This window comes from Vespa mandarinia, chromosome 7 (genome assembly GCF_050613455.1).
Source record: "Vespa mandarinia isolate Hongniang chromosome 7, ASM5061345v1, whole genome shotgun sequence".
Lineage (NCBI taxonomy): Eukaryota > Metazoa > Arthropoda > Insecta > Hymenoptera > Vespidae > Vespa > Vespa mandarinia.
Genome location: NC_140816.1, coordinates 2,788,535 through 2,808,930, shown reverse-complemented (window position 1 = coordinate 2,808,930; position 20,396 = coordinate 2,788,535). Strand labels below are relative to the sequence as shown.

General features: G+C 32.9%; 2 protein-coding genes across 5 annotated transcripts in view; one reads left to right on the top strand and one right to left on the bottom strand.

The window, feature by feature from the left end:
- Positions 1 to 20,396, top strand: part of LOC118440458 (neo-calmodulin) — a 96,683-nt gene that overhangs the window by 68,871 nt on the left and 7,416 nt on the right. For 3 of the 4 annotated variants that reach the window (XM_035863515.2, XM_035863509.2, XM_035863511.2), the window contains one exon: positions 13,956 to 14,201. In XM_035863515.2, the coding sequence (XP_035719408.1) occupies positions 13,956 to 14,201 (246 nt within the window). Of the gene's footprint in view, positions 1 to 13,955; positions 14,202 to 16,308; positions 17,487 to 20,396 lie in introns of those variants that run through there. The other variant, XM_035863516.2, reaches the window with a different exon arrangement.
- Positions 1,193 to 18,409, bottom strand: TpnCIIb (troponin C type IIb). Its single transcript, XM_035863518.2, has 6 exons — positions 18,292 to 18,409; positions 7,136 to 7,558; positions 6,488 to 6,506; positions 5,076 to 5,219; positions 3,294 to 3,542; positions 1,193 to 1,547 (listed from the first exon to the last, which is right to left on the bottom strand). The coding sequence occupies exons 2-6, from the start codon at positions 7,136 to 7,138 to the stop codon at positions 1,519 to 1,521; spliced, it is 444 nt and encodes a 147-aa protein (XP_035719411.1). The 5' UTR covers positions 7,139 to 7,558; positions 18,292 to 18,409; the 3' UTR covers positions 1,193 to 1,518.

Below are 20,396 nucleotides of genomic sequence, written 5' to 3'. Positions count from 1 at the left end.
TTTCTGTGTTCGTAGTTAGGTATCGGAAATGTTTAGGGCACCGTGTTATTGCTAGCGATACTTTAACGTTCCTAAGCTTTAAGAGAGAAAAAGGAATTAGGAAGGTTTCTCCTTAAGCTTTATCGATCTTTGTTAACATTTTTCTCATTCTTTATTCCTTTGTCTTTTCTCTTTTTCCTTTTTTTCCTTCTCTTTTCTTTCGCATTAATCTACACATTGCAAAATGCAATAAATAAAATGGTTAAATAAAAGGTACATAAATTCGACAAAATTAAATTCATTTCTCTCGTTCAAATTTAATATGTTCGTATTAACGTAACGAAACGGACCGAGATAATTGTATCAAATCAATCACAATAACGATCTAAGTTTCATTTAGGTACGTAGTTGATAACATTCCTTGACGTGTACGAATTGGTTTACGTCCATTTAAATATGAACTACGAACTTTAATATTCTACTCGGCAAAAATCGAAGTCTGAAATCGAAACTCTTGGGTATGACTCAATCGATCGGAACTTTCAAAACGATATTCAGAGTGGAAACTGCTGATCCATATTTCACTGGTCACATCCCATGACCAAATTTCATTCTCATAACGTCAGCAATTGATTATTAAGTAGATAATAACAAATCGAGAAATTTGAAAAAGTAAGTAGTTTCCTTTTTTTTTCTCTTTTTTCCTTTTTATTTATCTTTTTTTAACGACGAGAGAGAGAGAGAGAGAGAGAGAGAACGAGAGAGAGTGTTCTAAATTGATAAAAAGGAATGAAAGCTAGCGAGTATAGCTACCGATTCATTAGGCATGTGGGAGAGAATAATGTTCACTATCGGTATGCTCCATAACTTACAATGATGGCACGTTGCTCCGTTACAACTTGGTTTATCATCGACATTGATTAACATAGTACCATTAATCTGTAGCAAATGGAGATTAAATGGCCGTTTTATGTGCGAATGTAGAACCAGTCGATTGATAAGACAAGAGATCCTTTCATAGAAAGTATTTAGAGCATAAGTCTATATAGCTAATGTTTTCACTTTGAAACCTTATATATTTTTTTTATCGTTGGTCATTCATTATACGTTAGAAATATTGTTATTGTAATGAAGGATTTAACACAAAGTAGAAAGAAAGGGAGGGAGAGAGGAAGAGAGAGAAAAAAATAGGAAGAGAGTAATAGACTTTTATATCGATTCGTTCGAATGCTGTTCGCTATATTGTTTTCTTTTTTTTCTTTTTCGTAAAATTCTATCGTACATTTTATTGCATCGATGCGAGGATACGTCCTACGCTTAAGCGTGCATACATACACACACACACATACATATATTATTATTTTAATTCAGCTTAAAATTAATTTAACGAGCATCGTATCGTGTAATACGGAAGCACCGAAATGATTACAATAAATAATATTTTCAAGGAAGGCGATATTGATTTGCGTTGCGAAGGCACAGCTTTTTTAAATTAATTTGAAAGAAAATATCCTTCGAGAGGGATCCTATTCCTTGGTCTCAGTCACCGGTCATCATTTCCATGAATTCTGTAAAAATCAAATGCAAATAGTGATTCATTTCATGAGAGTTCATTTAATCTAAAAGAAATTTGTTTTCTAGGTAGATGACTTCTACATACGTCTGATCACAATTCGTCCGTTACTACTACTACTACTTTCGATCTGTCGAGAACCGAGGCTGGTATCATACGACATATTACTACTTCACAACGTTCCTATTTACTTCGTTTACGATCGCCATAGATGCCATAAGTCAATAATTTTTCGTTTTATTATATCGAATCGTAATATTCGAATCGATCACGAATATCACTTTATTACTTTTCTTCATAACGCGTTCAATCACCAATGGCCCATTAATTATTTTACCTTTTTTTTTCGGATTATAAACTGTAAATTATTATGTTCTGCTCCAGATACGTGAAACAACTGAATATAAAGAAGGTCGTCTCTTTGTTACTTTTAAAGTAAGAGTTAATTAAATACTTTTATTACTCTCATTACCGTACATCTAAATGTATACATTTAATTTACACACAAATGCATATTTTATTATGGCAAATTTAGAAATGTCAACGAAGAAAAATTTCACGCGTTTAAGATCGAAAATAAAATTATTTCGAAATCGTCGAACGAATAGATGTTCTATATAAAGATAAATTGAAATATATTTCGAAAGTCTAAGGATGTATCTTTTTGAAACATGTAAAGATTTCGCGTGACCCAACTTTAAAAGAAGAATGGAAGGGAAAGTTAAAGAGCGGATAACGTTCGATCGATTTCGGCTCGACCAACCATATTTTCGTTTCTATACCTTTTAACGAGACTTCCGCATTTATTATTTCTCTTATCAGCTTCGTTATATGCGAAAAGAAAAATTAATTTTTTTTCCTATCAAGTCAGTACATACATACTTATACACACACACACACACACACACACATACACGATCACACTCTATATCTATATTTTCATTTTCTCATAATATAAAAGAAGCAAATAAATTCAAATAGAGTTATATATCATTTATAAATTTCAATTTTACATTTCCATAACGATCTGAACTTTAAGAAATAGCTTTTATATGTTGATATTATTATTATCATTATCAAATTTATGATAAGACTCGTTTCAAGCTCATCCATATGAATACGTGTACTTGATTTATTTAAGAAAAAAGAAAACCATACATAATTCTTTCTCTTAACTTTTGCACGATGATTTGATGTAAGAAAAGTAGACATTGTTTACCTTTTTTTTTTTTTTTTTTTTTTTTTGCGTATACTCATAACTGAAAATTTCGTTGTATATGTTTTTTTGCAAGTGCAAGTCGTTAACAGTCCAATTTGAAGCGTCCGTTGTAGCTACTTAGAAATTCACACGTATAATATGTAAAACGTGGTAAACGAGGAATATTCGCACAAAGCCGAGCGTGAATAAAGGTCGGAGTGTAGGTAGAAGTTCCTTTCATTCGTGTAAAGCTTTAGGCTAGAGATATTACGCGTAATTAAAATTTTAGCTTTTGCATCTGATATAGGAGAATATATATATATATATATATATATATATATATATTTATATATATATTTATATATATCTATGTGCATATACATATGAGTGGTCTTCTCGTTATTAATGTTAAATTCGTGGAAGCTTTTAATTTCAAAGAAATAAAGTACTGCTTTGCCTCTTAATCTTCGTACTTCAGTCAACGTTCATCCTTATTGCTATAATATTATATAAATAAAATAAATTGAAACGCTTAAAACTCACCGTCAAAATCAACGGTACCGGAACCGTCGGTGTCAATTTCAGCGATCATGCCGTCCATTTGATCAGGCGTTATTTGATCGTCCAAAGCTGCCAAGATTTCACGAAGTGAGCTGGTCGGTATATAACCATTTCCTTCTTTGTCGTATAAACGGAAAGCTTCTTTGAGTTCCTTTTGAAGCGCCTCGTCGTCCTCTTCTTGAAAATGCGTTGCCACTCGGTAAAACGAATCAAAATCCAGTTTACCGCTTCCTAATAAAAAAAAAAAAAAAAAGAAGAAGAAAAACAACAAAACATAAAATCGACAATTCACACGTTAATTAATATCTCGCATCGATATCGGAAGTGTACGAAGCGTATTGTCTTCATATTTTAATATACACGATGATATATATATATATATATATTTATTTATTTATTTATTTATTTTAATTTAACGAATATGTTCGATTTTCTCTCGTCCAACTTAATAAACGTAGAGAAAGATAGTACTGCGTTCGGAATGAAATCATTATCGAAGTTCATACGGTAAACTCTACATGTGTAATACATATGAAGCGAGGGAGCACGGATAGCAATGGTATTATCTGCATGATAATACTCTCTGTGTACACCTGGAAAGCATAAAGGATGTGGAGTTGCACGAGCATTGTCTCGATTTCGAGGCAATTCAGAGAACCAAATCTAATTTAAGGACCGATTTAGAGGCTCAGCCGTGCTACAATGGCTAAGCACCTGCGAGTCTCGTTCGTAAACGACGTCGAACGCTGATAAAGCCGTTCCATTGTTGGTTTGAAACGAAGAAGGAGAGAGAGAGAGAAAAAAAAAGAGAAGAAAAGAAAAGAACAAAAAAAGAAAGAAAGGCTATATATAGAAGAAAGGTAGGAACTTTTTGATAGCCATTCGCTACAGTTTAATCCGTTGGATTTATACGTACGATATTTTTCGACGTTACATCTTCGATTCCAAATTGATCATGATATAATATGAATAACTTTCGATAGACAAAAGTAACAGAAAGAGTTTAATCGGATTCGACGTTTTTAGAATTTCATATAATACCTATGCAAAAGAAATCGCGTAATTTACATCCCGTTACTTTATTTGAAATTTTCTTTCTATCTATCTATCTTTCTTTCTTTTTTTCTTTTCTTTTTTTTCTCCTTTTTCTCTTCTCTTTCTCTTTTCCTTTTCTTTTTTTTCTTTTTTTTTTTTTTTTTATAAGACGAAATGAATTTTTATCTCTCAAATTTATAATATTTCTTTATTTTTATACAGAAACGTCATTTCTACGGTAAGCTCTTCTAGTGATACGATATTTATCACGAAACTGAATTGATCAGATCTGTACATTCCATAACTACTTTATTTATTATAGAGAGAGAAGGGGTGGGAGGGAGGGAGGGATGTTAATCCCCCTCAAAGCGGTTACTCGAACGTTCCGTTATGATACGATCTTAATTAATATCTTACGGTACGATATAAATTACGTCGAAGTTCAAGCGACTTTTCTAGCTCGTAACGAGTTTCTCGTTCGTTAATAGTTTCGCTTGTTCGATCGCAATGTCCTACTCTACTTCTTCCTCTTATTTCCTTCTCTTTTGCAAACTCGATGAATGAATTTTTTTTCGACGTATATACGAGAAAAATAACTCGTCGTGTTTTGAAAAGTAAATCAACACTTTGTTATTCAACGTTTCGTTATTACTTTTTTTTTTTTCCGATCGACAGATATCATCGATTTTTGAAATTTCCATAAAAATACCAATGAAAAATGAAACTCACCGTCTTCGTCTTCCTGTTTCAGTAATACTTCGAGTTCATGGTCGTCAAATGTGTGTCCTAATGTATTGAGAATCGTTCTGACCTTTTCCTTTTCGATCCTTCCGGATTTAGTGGAGTCAAACATGGAGAAAGCTCTCCTGAGCACTGCGAAAGTAATAAAAAGAGATTTCACTCGTTGAAAAATAAAAAACAGATATATATATATATATATATATATATATATATATAAATATTTAAAAAAGAGACGAAAAAACAAATAAAAAATGAGAAACGTCTCGAGATATTACAGTCATTGCTAATTCTATTTTTCACCCAGGAAAACTAAGTTAATTCCAATTATAACGGCAACGTCATTGCTGTTTTCAATTTGTTTATACATACATAGGTTATGCCAGAACGTGCGTATCGAAATAACGTGGCAGAGTCAATCAATGGTTTATTTTTCATTGGCAACCATCTTCGACATGGCTCACTTCCTCCTTTTAAACTTGTCTGTCGGTTTACTCCTCAGCTTTCACGCGAAATCGTATAGTTTAACTCGTGATATTAGTATATCGAATAGATTAAAAAAAAAAAAATCTAACATCATTCTTCTTGTATTATGGTATAAATACGAAAACAATGATATTATGTAATAATTGATTTTTGTTTTCTTTTTCTTTTTTTTGTTTTTTTTTTTTTTTTGTTTTTTTTTTCTTTCCTTTTAACACTGGAACTTTCAGAAAAAAATCACGAAAGAGGATTCCTGAATGTGTATACATATATAATTGTAATATTATAGCGAATCTGAATTTTCGCGGATTTTGATATACATGTATACATATATTCGAAAAAGTATTTTAATGGGATATTCAATTAACGTATGGCGGATGTAATATCTCAAAAACAAGTTGCACGTCGCAATAACAAATCTTAATGAAACACTGCTGTCATTGTCAAGTCAGTCGTTCAAAGACACGGCAGTTACGCATCTCGTAACATAAAGCATCTGCAGACCGAGGATCTATATATCTATTTTACGACCTTATTCCGATCAGTAGATACATGATACTTGTTGACGTGAAAACGTTAGATAGACATTGTTTACACGTGTTTATAATTTCTATTTATCCTCCTCTTCAACTATAACTAATAATCCCTTTGCGTTTTTGCAAAAACATTTCGCGATCGTCATTAATCAAATTGCATTAACTTACCCAATTGACTCTTTCTCTCTCTCTCTCTCTCTCTCTCTCTCTCTCTCTCTCTTTCTCTCTCTCTCTCTCTCTCTTTCCCTCTATCCATTTCTCTTTCTTTTTCTCTTTATGTTTCGCGTGCATAGTCTCGTGAACTTCGACATTGCACGTTAATTACATAAGTCGTGAGAAAATAATGTACGAAGTCATCCGATATAACACGCGATTACCACTTACTTTGTACTTGTTCCTCGTCCTGAAACAGATCAAATCAAATGAATGATGAAGAGTTTAAAACGAGCTTGGAAATGATAATGAGAAAAATTATGTAATACATAGAGTAAGAGGAATTAAAAGCAGTCACGAGAGCGAATCACAAAGGATTGAAAGAACATTTTTCAAAAGTCGTTCGTGTTAATGAGACGAAAGGTTTGTCAGTTTCACTCACGTTTTTCAAAGTTCTTAAATACATATATACATACATACATACATACATACATACATATATATATATATATATATATATATATACATACATATATACATAAATTTTATGATCAAAAGTATGGTACCGTTGTACAATTTGTCCGAACGAATTTACACTATCGATCGTGTAGTATTAATGATGTATAATAATACAAAAATAAAAGAAAAAGAAAGAGAGGAAGAAAGAAGAGAAATGAACAAAAACATAAATTCCCTTTTGGCCCGAAGAAAAAGCGATAAGGCTCGTAAGGACGGTGGTGGAATCCGTCGGAACTTTGCCAAAAAACGAAACTCGTTGCTTTCTTGTTTTTCTTATTTTCTCTCTCTCTCTCTCTCTCTCTCTCTTTTTTTCAATCCATATAAGCACAACAACGCACAAAAAATCACCATCGAACGAACCATTTTATTTAGTTCTTTCCTTCCCCTTCTTCTTTTTCTTCTTCTTCTTCTTCTTTTTCTTATTCTCCCTTTTCTTCCTTTTTTTTAGTCGTCAGAATTCAAAAAAGGTAAAGTTCGGAACACCTTCTTCCTTTCTTCTTCTGCTTCTTCTTCTTCTTCTTCTTCTTCTTCCTCTTGTTCTTCTTCTTCTTCTTCTTATTCTTCTTCTTCTACTCCTCGCCACTTCTCGCCGTTCGTTCCGACACTAAACGTCCAAGCTGTGCCGAATATCTTTTATAAGCTCCGACGTGGAAAGACGAAGCTGAGAAATCTACTCCCCCATCCCTCCACGGGCCGAACGAAAAGCGGTTCTCTTCAAGTCGTGCCTCTTCTTCGGTTCTCGTGACGCCAATCTTCTCCTCAGCTATAATGCTATAGTTCACCCTGAAAATGTTCAACCAATCGGAAGAGGTCATGAATTCAGCGTTACTCTCTCTCTCTTTCTCTCTCCCTCTCTCTCTCTCCCCTTCTCTCTCTCTCTCTCTCTCTCTCTTTCTCTCTCTCTCTCTCTCTCTCTTTCTGAACACTCATTCGTTTTACTCTTTTTAAAAAGAAGAAAAAAAGAAGAAGAAGAAACCTTCAATAAGTTCCTACCATGCACTCTTAAAGGGATATTTCTTTCGAATTGCTAATTTTTCTTCTACTTTACTCCCAAAGTTAGTTTTTTGGAAAGATCTTGGAAATTCTGCCGAAGTAGTGAATATATCTACTTTGCTCTTAGTTCTTCCTTTCGTTTTTTTTTCCTCTTCTTCTTTTTTTTCGTGAACTGAACTCTTGAGGACCGGCAGAGAATAAAAATGCGTTACGAAACGATGGAAATATTTCATGTTAAAGAGCTCGCTCTTGGATGTCGGTCGTGATTGTGCAAAGGGTAAAAGACAGAGACAGAGAGAAAGAGACAGAGAGAAAGAGAGAGAGAGAGAGAGAGAGAGAGAGAGAGAGAGAGAGAAGAGGAGGGTGGGAGAAAACATGAGGAGGAAAGAAGTGGGGACTCATGCTATTTCAAAACATTCCAGGCTATGATACTGCTGCTTTCCATTGGTCTACCACGTCGCTCGATGAAACGTATCGACGATTCTTTTTTATCGGTTACCAAGAAATTTAATATCCTCAAATTCCTACCGATCTTTCGAAAATTAGTTCCCGTTGAAATAATCGAGAGTTCACTCGTCTTTTCTTACACCCTTATTACTTATGAACATACCTAACGAACGTTACACATTTTTTTCTTCTTTCTCTACACCCCCCCCCCCTACACCCGCCTACTCTCCTCCGCCCCCAGCCGACCCGACCCTTCACGTTCTTACGTTTAATCGCTATAATAAACTTAGATACGATTGATATATGATCGCATAGATTAAGATTGATATCCGAAAAAAACGTTGTTAACGAATGTTATATGGAAATTAAATTATCCGTTGTGTATACGTGCCAAGAAATGTACCTTTTATTTGCGAGAAAAAAGAAACCAAGGATTTCTTCGTTAGCTCGAATATTTCTTCAACGATTTGGCAACGTGTTAGATAAATCAAATCAATGATTCATTATTTATATCTAACAATCGATCGATAATTCCGTCGATTCTTTTAAAACGATTGAAGAAGAATTGGAATTAAATTGGACGAATGATTAAAATAAAATAAATGAAATAGAAATAAAGAAATTGTCTAAAACTACGAGCGTGTCTCGAGTCGACTATTAAACTCTAATTAAATAACTCGTTACGAATAAATCGTAACATTGAAACTTTCCTCGAAGCTGCCCCTCGAGTTTCACTGTGTTCGGCTAATGAGATGTATATTCCAGGTAGTGCACGTTAGCAAGATTGTAGGTACGAGAGAGAACAAGGTCGGTAAATTAGTAAAGCTCACGACGTCGTATTTCTTTTCTCCCTAACTCGATACGATCGTATCAAGAGCCGTGAAAACTAACGGCTGTACCCATTTTACATCGGTAACTTGTAATTAAACGTCATTTACTACAGTCGCACGAACCAATCTATTATTTCGCGAATTAACTTTTACATTGCCTATAGAGAAAAAAGAAAAAAAGGAAAGAAAAAAAAGAAAGAAAGAAAGAAAAGAAAAAGAAAGAAAAAAAGGAAGAAAGAAAAGAAAAATCAACGAACAACGAACAAATGACAGAGAGCAAAAAAATTGTATATTCATTTATTTACAATTGTTACATTTATTTAGAATTAATCAAAATTTAATACACTAACTTCATTAAGATCTAAATACGAATGATCAAAATTGGTCATTCCCATTTCGTTTCTATCATACTTTATGGAATCACGGTATATCCACGAGTTAGAAAATATATTTAACGAAAGTATTGCAATTAAAATGTTCGTACGTCGTTATTATTTTATTGTATAAATTGAAACGCGAATCAAATTGGGATTCTTGTTAATCAAGATTTATACAGAAAAGGCAACATTTCTTTTCCTCTTGGGGTACGCAACGTATGACGGAGCCTTAACCAAGAACGTGGCAGACGGTAAGAGCTATAATTATCTCTACGGATCTACCCACGCGAGACATACCATTTCTCTCTCTCACTCTCTCTCTTTCTCTCTCTCTCTCTCTCTCTCTCTCTCTCTCTCTCTCTATTTCTCTCTCTCTCTCTCTCTCTATTTTTTTTCGTTTTATTTCTCTGTCTTTCTCGCTCTTTCTTGAATTATTATTTGAACAAACCTTGGATATTTTTCAACTCTGCTATATTTAGCAGGAATTCTTGGTCCTAAATCGTTATCGATAAAAATTAGACGACAGAACTTATAACAACTATCCTTTTCTTCATTCGTTTCTTTCATCGTTCAAACTCGTTCGATCGAAATACAATCTTTACGTTTTTAAATTCTTCTTTCACTTATCGTTATATTTTGAAGTAAAAAAAAAAAAAAAAAAAAAAATATTATCAGTTTCGAGATAAAGTTGTGCCTTTACACGTTTCCAGCTCTCATTCCAAGCACATCGTGCCATCCTCGGATTTATGACTCTTCGCCGAATCGATGGAGTTAGTTTCAACAAACTATACTCTCTCTCTCTCTCTCTCTCTCTCTCTCTCTCCGCATTTGCGTTCTCGTCGGATATTCAAACCGCCGAATCTGCATGGTTTTCGGATATTCGTATCTACTACGAACCGAGTTGGGAGTCGTTTTCGATGTAGATGGAGGAAGTAATTCCCAGGCCCTTCATCGTTCAACCTTGCTTCTGAGATAATAACGATGGAGAGAACAATTTTGCAGAATCATCTCTATTTCCATGTTTCCTTTCTTCTTCTTCTTCTTCTTCTTCTTCTTTTTCTTCTTCTTCTTCGTACTATTCCTTCTCTTCCTATTTGTATAATCTGATCGTTTGTACCTAACGGTATCACAGTTTCATAATTGAAATTGCATCGTATTCTATTTGCCAACCGGTTTGTAATTATTTTCTTTAAAATCGATACGTCTCTCTTTTTATATCTTCTTTTATTTCTCTACCTTTTCGATATTTTCATTCGAATCCTTAGTCTCGGAGCGTAGTCACGATATTAAAAGGGAAATGAAAAGAAAGAAACTTTAGCTGGATAATAGAACGAGACCGAATAATAATAATAATAATAAAAAAAAAAAGAACGTTGCTAGAAAATAGATAGAAATAAAGAGGGATACAGATCAAAGAGAGTAAACCACAAATGATTCCGTGGCATCATTAGCTTGTATACCGTGAAACAATAGCGAGTCCCAGGGCAAACTAACGAAACATGGCAGTTGTCGTTCCTTCAACATTCGGTCTTTCCGGTTCGCCTAATTAATCTCTTTCTTTTCTCTTTTTCTCTTTTTCTCTTTTTTCTCCTCCCTCCTCCATCTTCTTCCAAAACTGCAAACGTTTGCTACCCTAACATTTTCATTTCGCTAAAGCAAAAGAATCCTTGTTTTTACTCATTCGCGTGATTTCGAAAATGCCACTTGGAAAATCTTAATGAATATAGGTATATATATATATATATATATATATATATATATTTGTGCGTGTGTGTGTGTATATTATATAATACATAGAGGTAGGTAAGCATATAGGTTCCTGTCTTTCGTGAATTCATGCTTCGCGAATTCTTATCCGGTTGAAGAGAACATTTTTGCCGGTGTACATGCTCGCGTTTTCATTGAAAATATGAACAGAAAAAAAGAAAAAGGAAAAAGAAAGGAAACCGCCGAGAAGCTTTTTCACGTTTCTGTTGGTGTAATAATACAAAAGAATAAGAAAGACTATGCTTTACGTGCGACGAGAACGACGAGGTCAAGGAAATGCATTTCACTGTCCAATTTGATTCTTCCGTTTGTACTTTTTTTCTTTTCATTTTTTTCTTTTTTTTTCCATCTTTATTTTTATTATTATTTTATTTTTTTTTTATTCTTTTTTCTCTTATATACGTATATAAACACCTAAGTACTTTTCATTTCGTTGATGCATTTTTCGCTCGTAAACACGATCGTTCGACATATTTCTACAACGTTAAACCTTCTATAGTTTCTCTTCCCTATAAATGGTTACACGCTTAATATCGATTCTCTTGCCTTCCACTAAATCGAATTTATAAGTGACACATGCAAAGAGTACATAGAAAAAGATTGCATAACGGTCAGGTATTATTTTAATCATTTATACAGATAAAAAAAAAAAAAAAAAAAAAAAAAGAAAAGATAAAAAATAAAAGAAAAATAAAAAATATAAAAAGAAAGAACATATTTGGATTTGATGGTAAAGTAAAAGTAAAACTTGAATCTGCAATGAATTTTTTATTTCTATCGTGGTAATATTCCCGAAAGCTCGTTCGCAACGAATATTTCGAATTCTTCTTTTAGCCGATACAAAAAAAAAAAAAAGAAAAAAGAAAAAAAAGAGAAAAGAAATAAAAATAAAAAAGAATAAAAACCAATACAATCCGGATAATTTCAATCTGCTAGGCGCATCGATACATCCATTCTACAATAAAAATGGTATAGGAAATCCATCCATTCGAAGGCGAATCTATCTAGATTTTCTTCGATAGCACGATGATGAGTTTATTGAAAATATCGAACGTCCTTTGTTCTTGTTATAATCGAGTCGATTTTGCGAAAGACCACGAAACTTACATATATACGTGAATTTTATAACGGTGGAAAAAGAAGAATGTATTAAATCGACAAGAAGAGATCGTTAGAATTCTAACGTATCGCGATAATGCGATATATTCGATAACGCCTTTGACAAATCCTTTTTGCTTACTCCAATTTAAAATCTCTTTTCGCTGATTCAAAGAGATATATCCCGTCCTTGTGTCCCAAACCGTTTTTACGTTGATTTATTTATAAAACGAAGTTTACTGCGAGTCGCGGGCGTTCATTTGAAAATACTATCGTCGAATTCGATTCTCCGAGAAAGGTATTTATCGCGAGATATCGATAAAAAAAAAAAAAAACACAAAAAAAAAATTAAAAATAAAAAAAACAGAAACATAAATAAAGGAAGAAAGAAGATTAAAAAAAAAAAGAAAACGATTCGTAGCTTTCCTGATTTTCTGATATGAAAGAGATTTCTGATCAACGATGACCCACTTTTTACATCTTCCTAAGTTCCATATCGACTGTCGGAAATAAGATTACTTTTGGATTTTTCCTCTTTTACACCGACTGTTTCCTTTCTCCAGATTTTCGTCCAACTCAGGTCTACAATTTCCATAGAAAAAAAAAAAAAACTTGTTTGATAAGAATCAAACGTTTAACGGATCGGAAAAATCAAGAGAGCCTTCTATTTGGGAAACATATTATTTCAAATTCAACGAATAAAATCGTAATGTGTCCGTAAAACGATTTTTCGCACGGTTCGTTGTTCTAACGTAGAAACGATAAAACTGTTAAGAGATAAATGTTTACACGCGATATTATATTGTTTAGATTTCTGTTTCCGGGTAGATCTCGTTTCGGGCCGACTCGATGATACCGACTCGTAAAGATGATTCATTCGAGAATAATAAGATTGCCGAAACACTGCGGGCGCATATTTTGGGGGAGTTTTACGAGCAACGTTACGATCATAAAGCAACACGAATTCTTAAGTGTAGTGCGGAGAAGAAAACTCCATCCAATTTCTCGTAGCTTATTCTTACGAGAGACAATAAAACAACGTTGGCAAATGAGGATTATTATTTCAAGCGGACAATATGGCCGCCCACGGTGATACCGTGCTGATGTCTCATTTTTTTTTCTTTTTTCTTTTTTTTTTTTTTTTTTTTTTTTTTCGAAACGTGTCCGTCAAGAGAACGAGAATTACGAGCCGATAATTTAAACTCGTAGCTATCGTTCCAACTTGAAAATTTTTCCCGCGTTTTTCTTTCTACCCTTTTGACCGTCCTTGCTGATTCTTGCGGAATAAAATTTCATTTCTGGCGTTGTGATTTCACGCACGCTTACACGCGAGCAACGAATATAATCGAGTTATAAGTCTCTCATTTTCTTTTGGAAACATTTCACAAATGGCTTAGCGTGTTTCAAATGGGGGAAGGGATGGGGAGCGAAAAGAGATTTTTATTCAATCTTAACGGTATATCTTGTTTTTCTATTTCCTTTTTTATTTTTTTTTTCTTTTCTCTTTTTTTTTTCTCATCGTGCACGCTCGTCTACGCTCGACTATGTTCGAGGGAATTCGAAGAAAAAGCTATGATACGGGTTCGACCTGTCTGATCCGTTATCATTGTTCAAGTAGATCGTATCTTCATGACATCTAACCAGTAATATTTGTTTTGTTTCCATCAGGCACGCAACAAACCAGCCGATGGAGTTGGCCACGTGAATCAGAAAGGTGCGACGGGTCAAAAGGCACCGTTAGCGGCTGGACAAAAGGGGGCTCCTGGTGCCAAGGTCGCGACAAAGCCAGCGCAGAAGCCAACAGCTCAAAAAGGGCAGGTCAAAGTTACCCCTAAGGCTGCTTCCGTTAAAACGGGAAAGAACAAAAAGAAAGGCCAGAGACAACAGTACGATCTCATCGTCACCATAAATCTGGTAAGTTCGTTAAAAATGAATAAATTTTGGAGAGAAAGAGAGAGAGAGAGAGAGAGAGAGAGAAAGAGAGAGATTATAAAAGCATATAATCTCAATCCCATCGTGCTATATTAATTGCGCGGCTTTAATATTCTTCTAATTTGCATATCAAACTTTTGAACCTCCATCAAAGTAACAGAATGAATAGTTATGATGATAGTTATAACATATTTCGATAGTTTCGATTATTGAAATTGAATATAACATTGGAAAGATAAAAAATAAAGGAAAAAGTATAGAGTAATAATTGTTCATTAAAATCAAATTCACGTAGTTACATATGCATATATATATATATATATATATATATAATGTATGTATATATGTATGTATATATGTATATATATATGTATGTATGTATATATGTATGTATTTGATATATGAAAAAGTATACGTCTGACCATAAATTTATTTATCTACTGAACGATCAACGTTTAATCGCCGATAAACGTTTTGCTCGTAAAATTTTCGATAGGTATGTTATATGCTCTATTCATCAATATAATTTGAAATTATTCTTTCTTTTAATTTTTCTGTTAACTCGAAATATAATTAATATTTCAAGATCTACATTTTGAAAAACAACGATTAACGTATAAGCACTTTTTCTTCGACAACGAGTAAATTTAATGTATTTATTATTAGAAATAAATAATTCCTTCTTACGACTGTTTTAAAAATGACATTTTAGTTTACTTTTCTCTCTTTTCTTTTTCTTTTTTTTTTCTTTTTTTTCTTTTTTTTTTTTTTTGTTGATAACAATTTTATAATGAATTTCTAATTATTCAAATTAATGAAAGAAAATATTAAATCATAAGATCATTATTTAATTCATTGTAACGATCATATGTGAAATAGATCTTTAATATGTGTATGTTTCGAGCGTTTTAGCTTTTAAAAGTTTGTCAAATTACTGAGACACGCTTTGTATCGCATTAATTTCTGAAAACGAGGCAAGCGTATATAATATGATTCAGTAAGCAGAAAGAAAGCTAACGTCGAAATGAAAGCCGACAGATGGTACTATCGGATTAATGTGGAAAACATTTGGAACGTACATACGTGAAATTTATCGATCCCTTTGCTTAGCAAGGGAGAATGCAATTAAAATTTTTTACAAGCCGAACTTCGTTAATTGATGCACCGTAACAACTGTGCCAGTGGTAGTTACGTACTAGTTTCGTTCCGTACGTTGCTCTAACGAAAAAATAAAAAAAAGCAAAACAAAAAGAACAAAAAAAGAAAAAAAAGCATATGAAGATAAAGTCGATCCTACGAAAATTCCCTATCGATTAATGTACATATATATATATATATAGAGAGAGAGAGAAGAAGTATACGATATTTCTGATCATTTATTTACAGTCGAACGAGTACAATATGATTTTCATTGTTCAGACTCTGTAATATTATTTCGTGCTTTAGTAAACAAATGAGGAATTTAAATCCGGAAATGTTAATTGGATTGAACTATGGTAGGTAATAAAATGGTTCACAAGAATCTCAGATTTCTACGTCGTGTCATTCCAAAAATAGTTCCAGACAGCTTCCTTCTCCTCCTCTTCTTCTCCTTCTCCTTCTTCTACTACTACTATTACTACTACTACTACTACTACTACTACTACTACTTCTATTTCGTCTTCTTACAAACATCTCGTTACAAACGAAGTGAAAGTTTCGATTTAAAGTCAAAGTCTTTTTTAGAAGATGCTTTACCGAAATAGAATAGCAATCGATAATGTAAAATTAGATCGAAACAATGTTATATATATATATATATATATATATATATATATATATTTCTAAATAGACATCTATGAATAAAAAAAAAACAATGTATGTATTATTTATAAATAGATTACAAAATATCAGTGATAGAAAATGAATGGATGGATTCAAATTTTCATTTGTCACTCGACCGAATTGTTACTTAAGACGTGTATTTATTTCACGTCTATTTACTTTACGTGTTACATTGCAAGAATAGAACAAAGAACGCATTGGTATGAATGAAATGTGCTGCCAGTAGTAAAGATCAATGTTGAAACGAAAGCAAGTGTAAATGACAAATTGATGAGAAATATTCTGTTCCTTCTTGTTAATAATCGTATACACGAGTCATTCGACGTTTGGCAATGAGCGTAGCGTTACAACCGGCACACCGAAACGCTATTATAAGGAGAGAGAAGACACCGCCTGCCATTTTCTTGTTGCCAGCCGATCGTGGAGGGGCAATGACAGTTAAAAACAGCCGAAGGTTGACCAAAGACATATTCCGACATCTTTTGTCTTCGAACTAGTTGTTCTCATGTTAAAGTCGAATGCGAATTATACGCGAGTGAAAAGTTAAGACATATAAACCGATCTAACTACGACCATTTTGAATAATGAAATCAACGAAGTAAGAGGACATCGATAGTTTTCTAAAAAAAAAAAAAAAAAAAAAGCAAACGTATTAAGGTTCTTCGAGAAAGGATCATTATCTACGAGAGGTGCAAATTGAAATGAGAATAAAAAATGAAATTGAAACTTTGAACGTCCATTTAATATCGATAATAATAATTTAAGGGAGGATAAAATAAAACGAAAAAAAGAAAAAAAGAAGAAAAGAAAAATAAGAAACGAAACAAAAAAAGAAATAAAATAAAACAAGAGGAGAAACAATAAAGTTTAAAAAAAGATGTGGTTAAAGCTAGGTCTCTTTGGCGACTAAACAGTGATCTTAGCTCGAGCATAACGTCGGTAGTCCATAAATATTATTTTGGCTCGGATCTGTGTTCGCACGAGCCTTGTCGTGAGTAATGTACGTCGACCTCTTCACTGAGTGAAAGCGAACGGGAAGGGACTTTTCAAAAAGCACAACGTTAGCGTAACCTTCGAAATTAATAATAAAAGAACGAAGGTGAGAAACTGGATCCGTAGAAGAAAAATCAAAGTGACTATATAAAATAAGTGTCCAATGTGAACAAGTTGATCGGAGGGACCGATCGTAACTTCGACCTGTAAAGGATGCAGTAAAACGAGTGAATTATCGAGACAAGTGTCGCGGGAGTTAGCGAGATATTTATGTGACTAAGAACTCAAAGAGAATCTTTTTTACTGTTAACGAAGAATTATATCCCGAGGAAAATAAGTCTTCCGGAGAAAAAAAGAAATATGGCCGAAACAGAGAAGAAATATAGTTCGGCGTATGGAAAATTAAGAAGATTGACCAGCACGATCGATTGTCAAACGAGACAAATAAGCGTAAGTCGACTAGTTCCTAAGATGTTAATTACAGAAGAAAGAAAGAAAGAAAGAGGAAAAAAAAGGAAAGAAAAAGAAGGAAATAGAGAAAGGAAATGAAAGGAAGAAAATCCGTGAACGCTTTTCTCCAAATTACACATTCGCACAAATTTGTTTACCTTTCCTTTCCATCGATGCGGTCTTTCCGAGACGAATATTTTTCTACCGCTTTTACCATGCTCCCATTTCAAACTTTGCTCGTTCGTTCATTCTTTTTCGTTTCTCTTTTTAAAAAAATCAAAGCTTCACTTTCTCATCATGTGTATGTGTTTGTATGCATATATATGCGCGCGTTTATGTATACATATACGTGCATTTGCTTTCTATCGACAGAAAAAAATAATCACGATCGAAACAACGCATCGTAATTATGATCTCATTGAAAAGTTTCCTACCATTTACCAAATTCACAAACGTTCTCTCTTTTTTTTCTTTCGTCTAATATAAATATACCTATCATATAATATATAATCATTGTTCGATTAATGAATTCAGAGAATGTCCGACAGTGACAACAATTGTCTTGTTACGCTTTTCGCGAACTAAATGAAAATTAAAAGATAATTAGGAATAAATTCCAATAATGCATAAATATCAAAAATTTTCATCGTGATGATATCGATGAAAATTTAAAAAACAAAATGTACTTATTTGTTAAATATATTCTACTTACGTAATATAAATAAATTGTTTTTAAAACAAATTACGAAAAATATTCTTCATTAGATGGAGAAGCCTATGCAATATGATATGTTTATATACTTACGTTTCCAGAAATATTCGAGGTAAAGACAACGAGAAAGATTTGCCCGAGACGTTTCAAGTTTGATGTTGAAACTCCGTGGAATTTCATAAACGTACATACATAAGTATAAACGAACGATTATGTACAGTAAGATTCCACGAAGGTACCGATTCCTCTTAGACTTTTCATGAATTTATACGAATCTTTCTTCTTCCCTTTACCTCTCTCTCTCTCTCTCTCTCTCTCTCTCTATCTATCTATCTATCTGTCTTTCCTTCTCTCTTTTCCCTCTTCTATTTCTATCCGAAACTCGCTTGAAAACGACATGACCCAAATCAAAAAGCTCGACCTTGCCAGCCTCTTTTCGAAGGAAAAACTCCGAGGGAAATATCGAAATGTAGAAAAGCGAAGGAGGAAGAGGGGAAGAAAATATCTCGATAGTATTTCGTCCTTTTCCCTTGAAACTCTGAACGTCGAAGAGATATCTAAGTACTAACGTAGGAGAAGAACGACCGAGCTGTGCTCCTTTTCCCACAGTACTTACGATCGACACGATGCACCTCTTTGATTCTCTTCTATCTATTTCCTTCATCCTTATCGTAAAGAAATCCTACTTTCACTACTAAGATTATGAGAATCAGTTATAGTTACAAATTTTATGAGCTCGAATTCTTCGACAGTAAAATATATCGCTGGATTATGGAGGATCGATGAATTATTTCGTACAAGGATTTTGGACTTATCTCCTGTATCTATGTATTTATGTATGTATATATATATATATATATATATATATATATGAATATATGAATATATGTAAGTATTGTATGTATGTATCTATGTACATGTGTATGTAAGTACATAGGATTGTCAGTGAAAATGAAAGATCGGCTCTAAGGACTAAGACTTATCTAATTAGTGTACAGCTCTTACATTGAATTACAAGAGGATATGCTTCTGAAGTATGCTTTAATTATACGATGACATTGATTGAAGAACAACGTTCTAATCCGATACATTATAATTTAATGTGATTGCATCAAAGTATATGTATTTTACCGATTAGGTTCTAAACTGTATTAGAATCTCATTTCAATCCTTATTTTATTTTTCAAGAATTTCAAATGGTACATGAAAGTTTTATTCTAAGGAACGTATCAAAGAATTACTTGTTTCAAGGAAAATGATGAGACGTTTCAGGTGTCATTAAAATTGTCCCATCCTATATCTTGTATCAGAATTTTCCTTTTAGAAAATTCAATTTATTTCGAAACATTAAAACGACGCGATGTTAAACAATTTTCTTTACTCGTTTAGTTTAGTCGATAAGATAGAAATAAGTACAAAGTATACGATCTAATAGTTTCACTTCATTATGGTTTCCCATAATTACTCGTTAATTTACGTGCTCGAAGGAAAATTTGTTTTATTTTGTCATAATAAAACATTGCAATTTTTCTTTTTCGAATTTCTGATTTCTTTCGTCTTATCGATTAACGACGTCATTGTATAAAGAAAATTAACTTAATTGATTTTATTTAATTATTATTATTATTATTATTATTATTATTATTATTATTATTATTATGCATGCATAATAATAATAATTACATAAAATATCCATATCTTTATATACGTTGTTTTTAAATTTCCGTGATTTTCGTAATCTCAAAGACGTTAACATTTAATTTATGATTAGAATGTTTTCGAGTGTCTTACAAGTTTTCATCAAGATATCGTATTCTTTGAGATTCTTTCTTTGAAATTGACATACTCATTATAATATCTAGATTTAATATGATAAATGGAACAGAAGAGAAACATTTCTCAAATGTTTTTACGGTTAGAATCTTAATTCAATTCGCTTTATAAATTTAACGAAATACGCAAAGAATGAATTAAAAACTTTAGCACTTTTTCACAGAAAGTTCTTTCATTATCAAAATATTTGATGCTATGCATATTTCATTAGCTAACTGTAAGGATATTCTTATTGGGCATACTAACTAATGTTATGGCAAAAATATTTCAACAAGTTTGTGCGATATCTGATAAAATATGAAAATAAACTATCGTATTTTTCATCGAGTTCTGCACGCAATCTGTTTCTTCTCTCCGTCACCGTC

Excerpts from the sequence above, each read along its gene's own strand:
- TpnCIIb (XM_035863518.2), bottom strand. Across the intron at positions 3,543-5,075 it reads GAAACAGGAAGACGAAGACG|GAAGCGGTAAACTGGATTTT; the intron begins GTGAGTTTCATT and ends TTTTTTTATTAG. Across the intron at positions 1,548-3,293 it reads CGGTACCGTTGATTTTGACG|AATTCATGGAAATGATGACC; the intron begins GTGAGTTTTAAG and ends TGATTTTTACAG.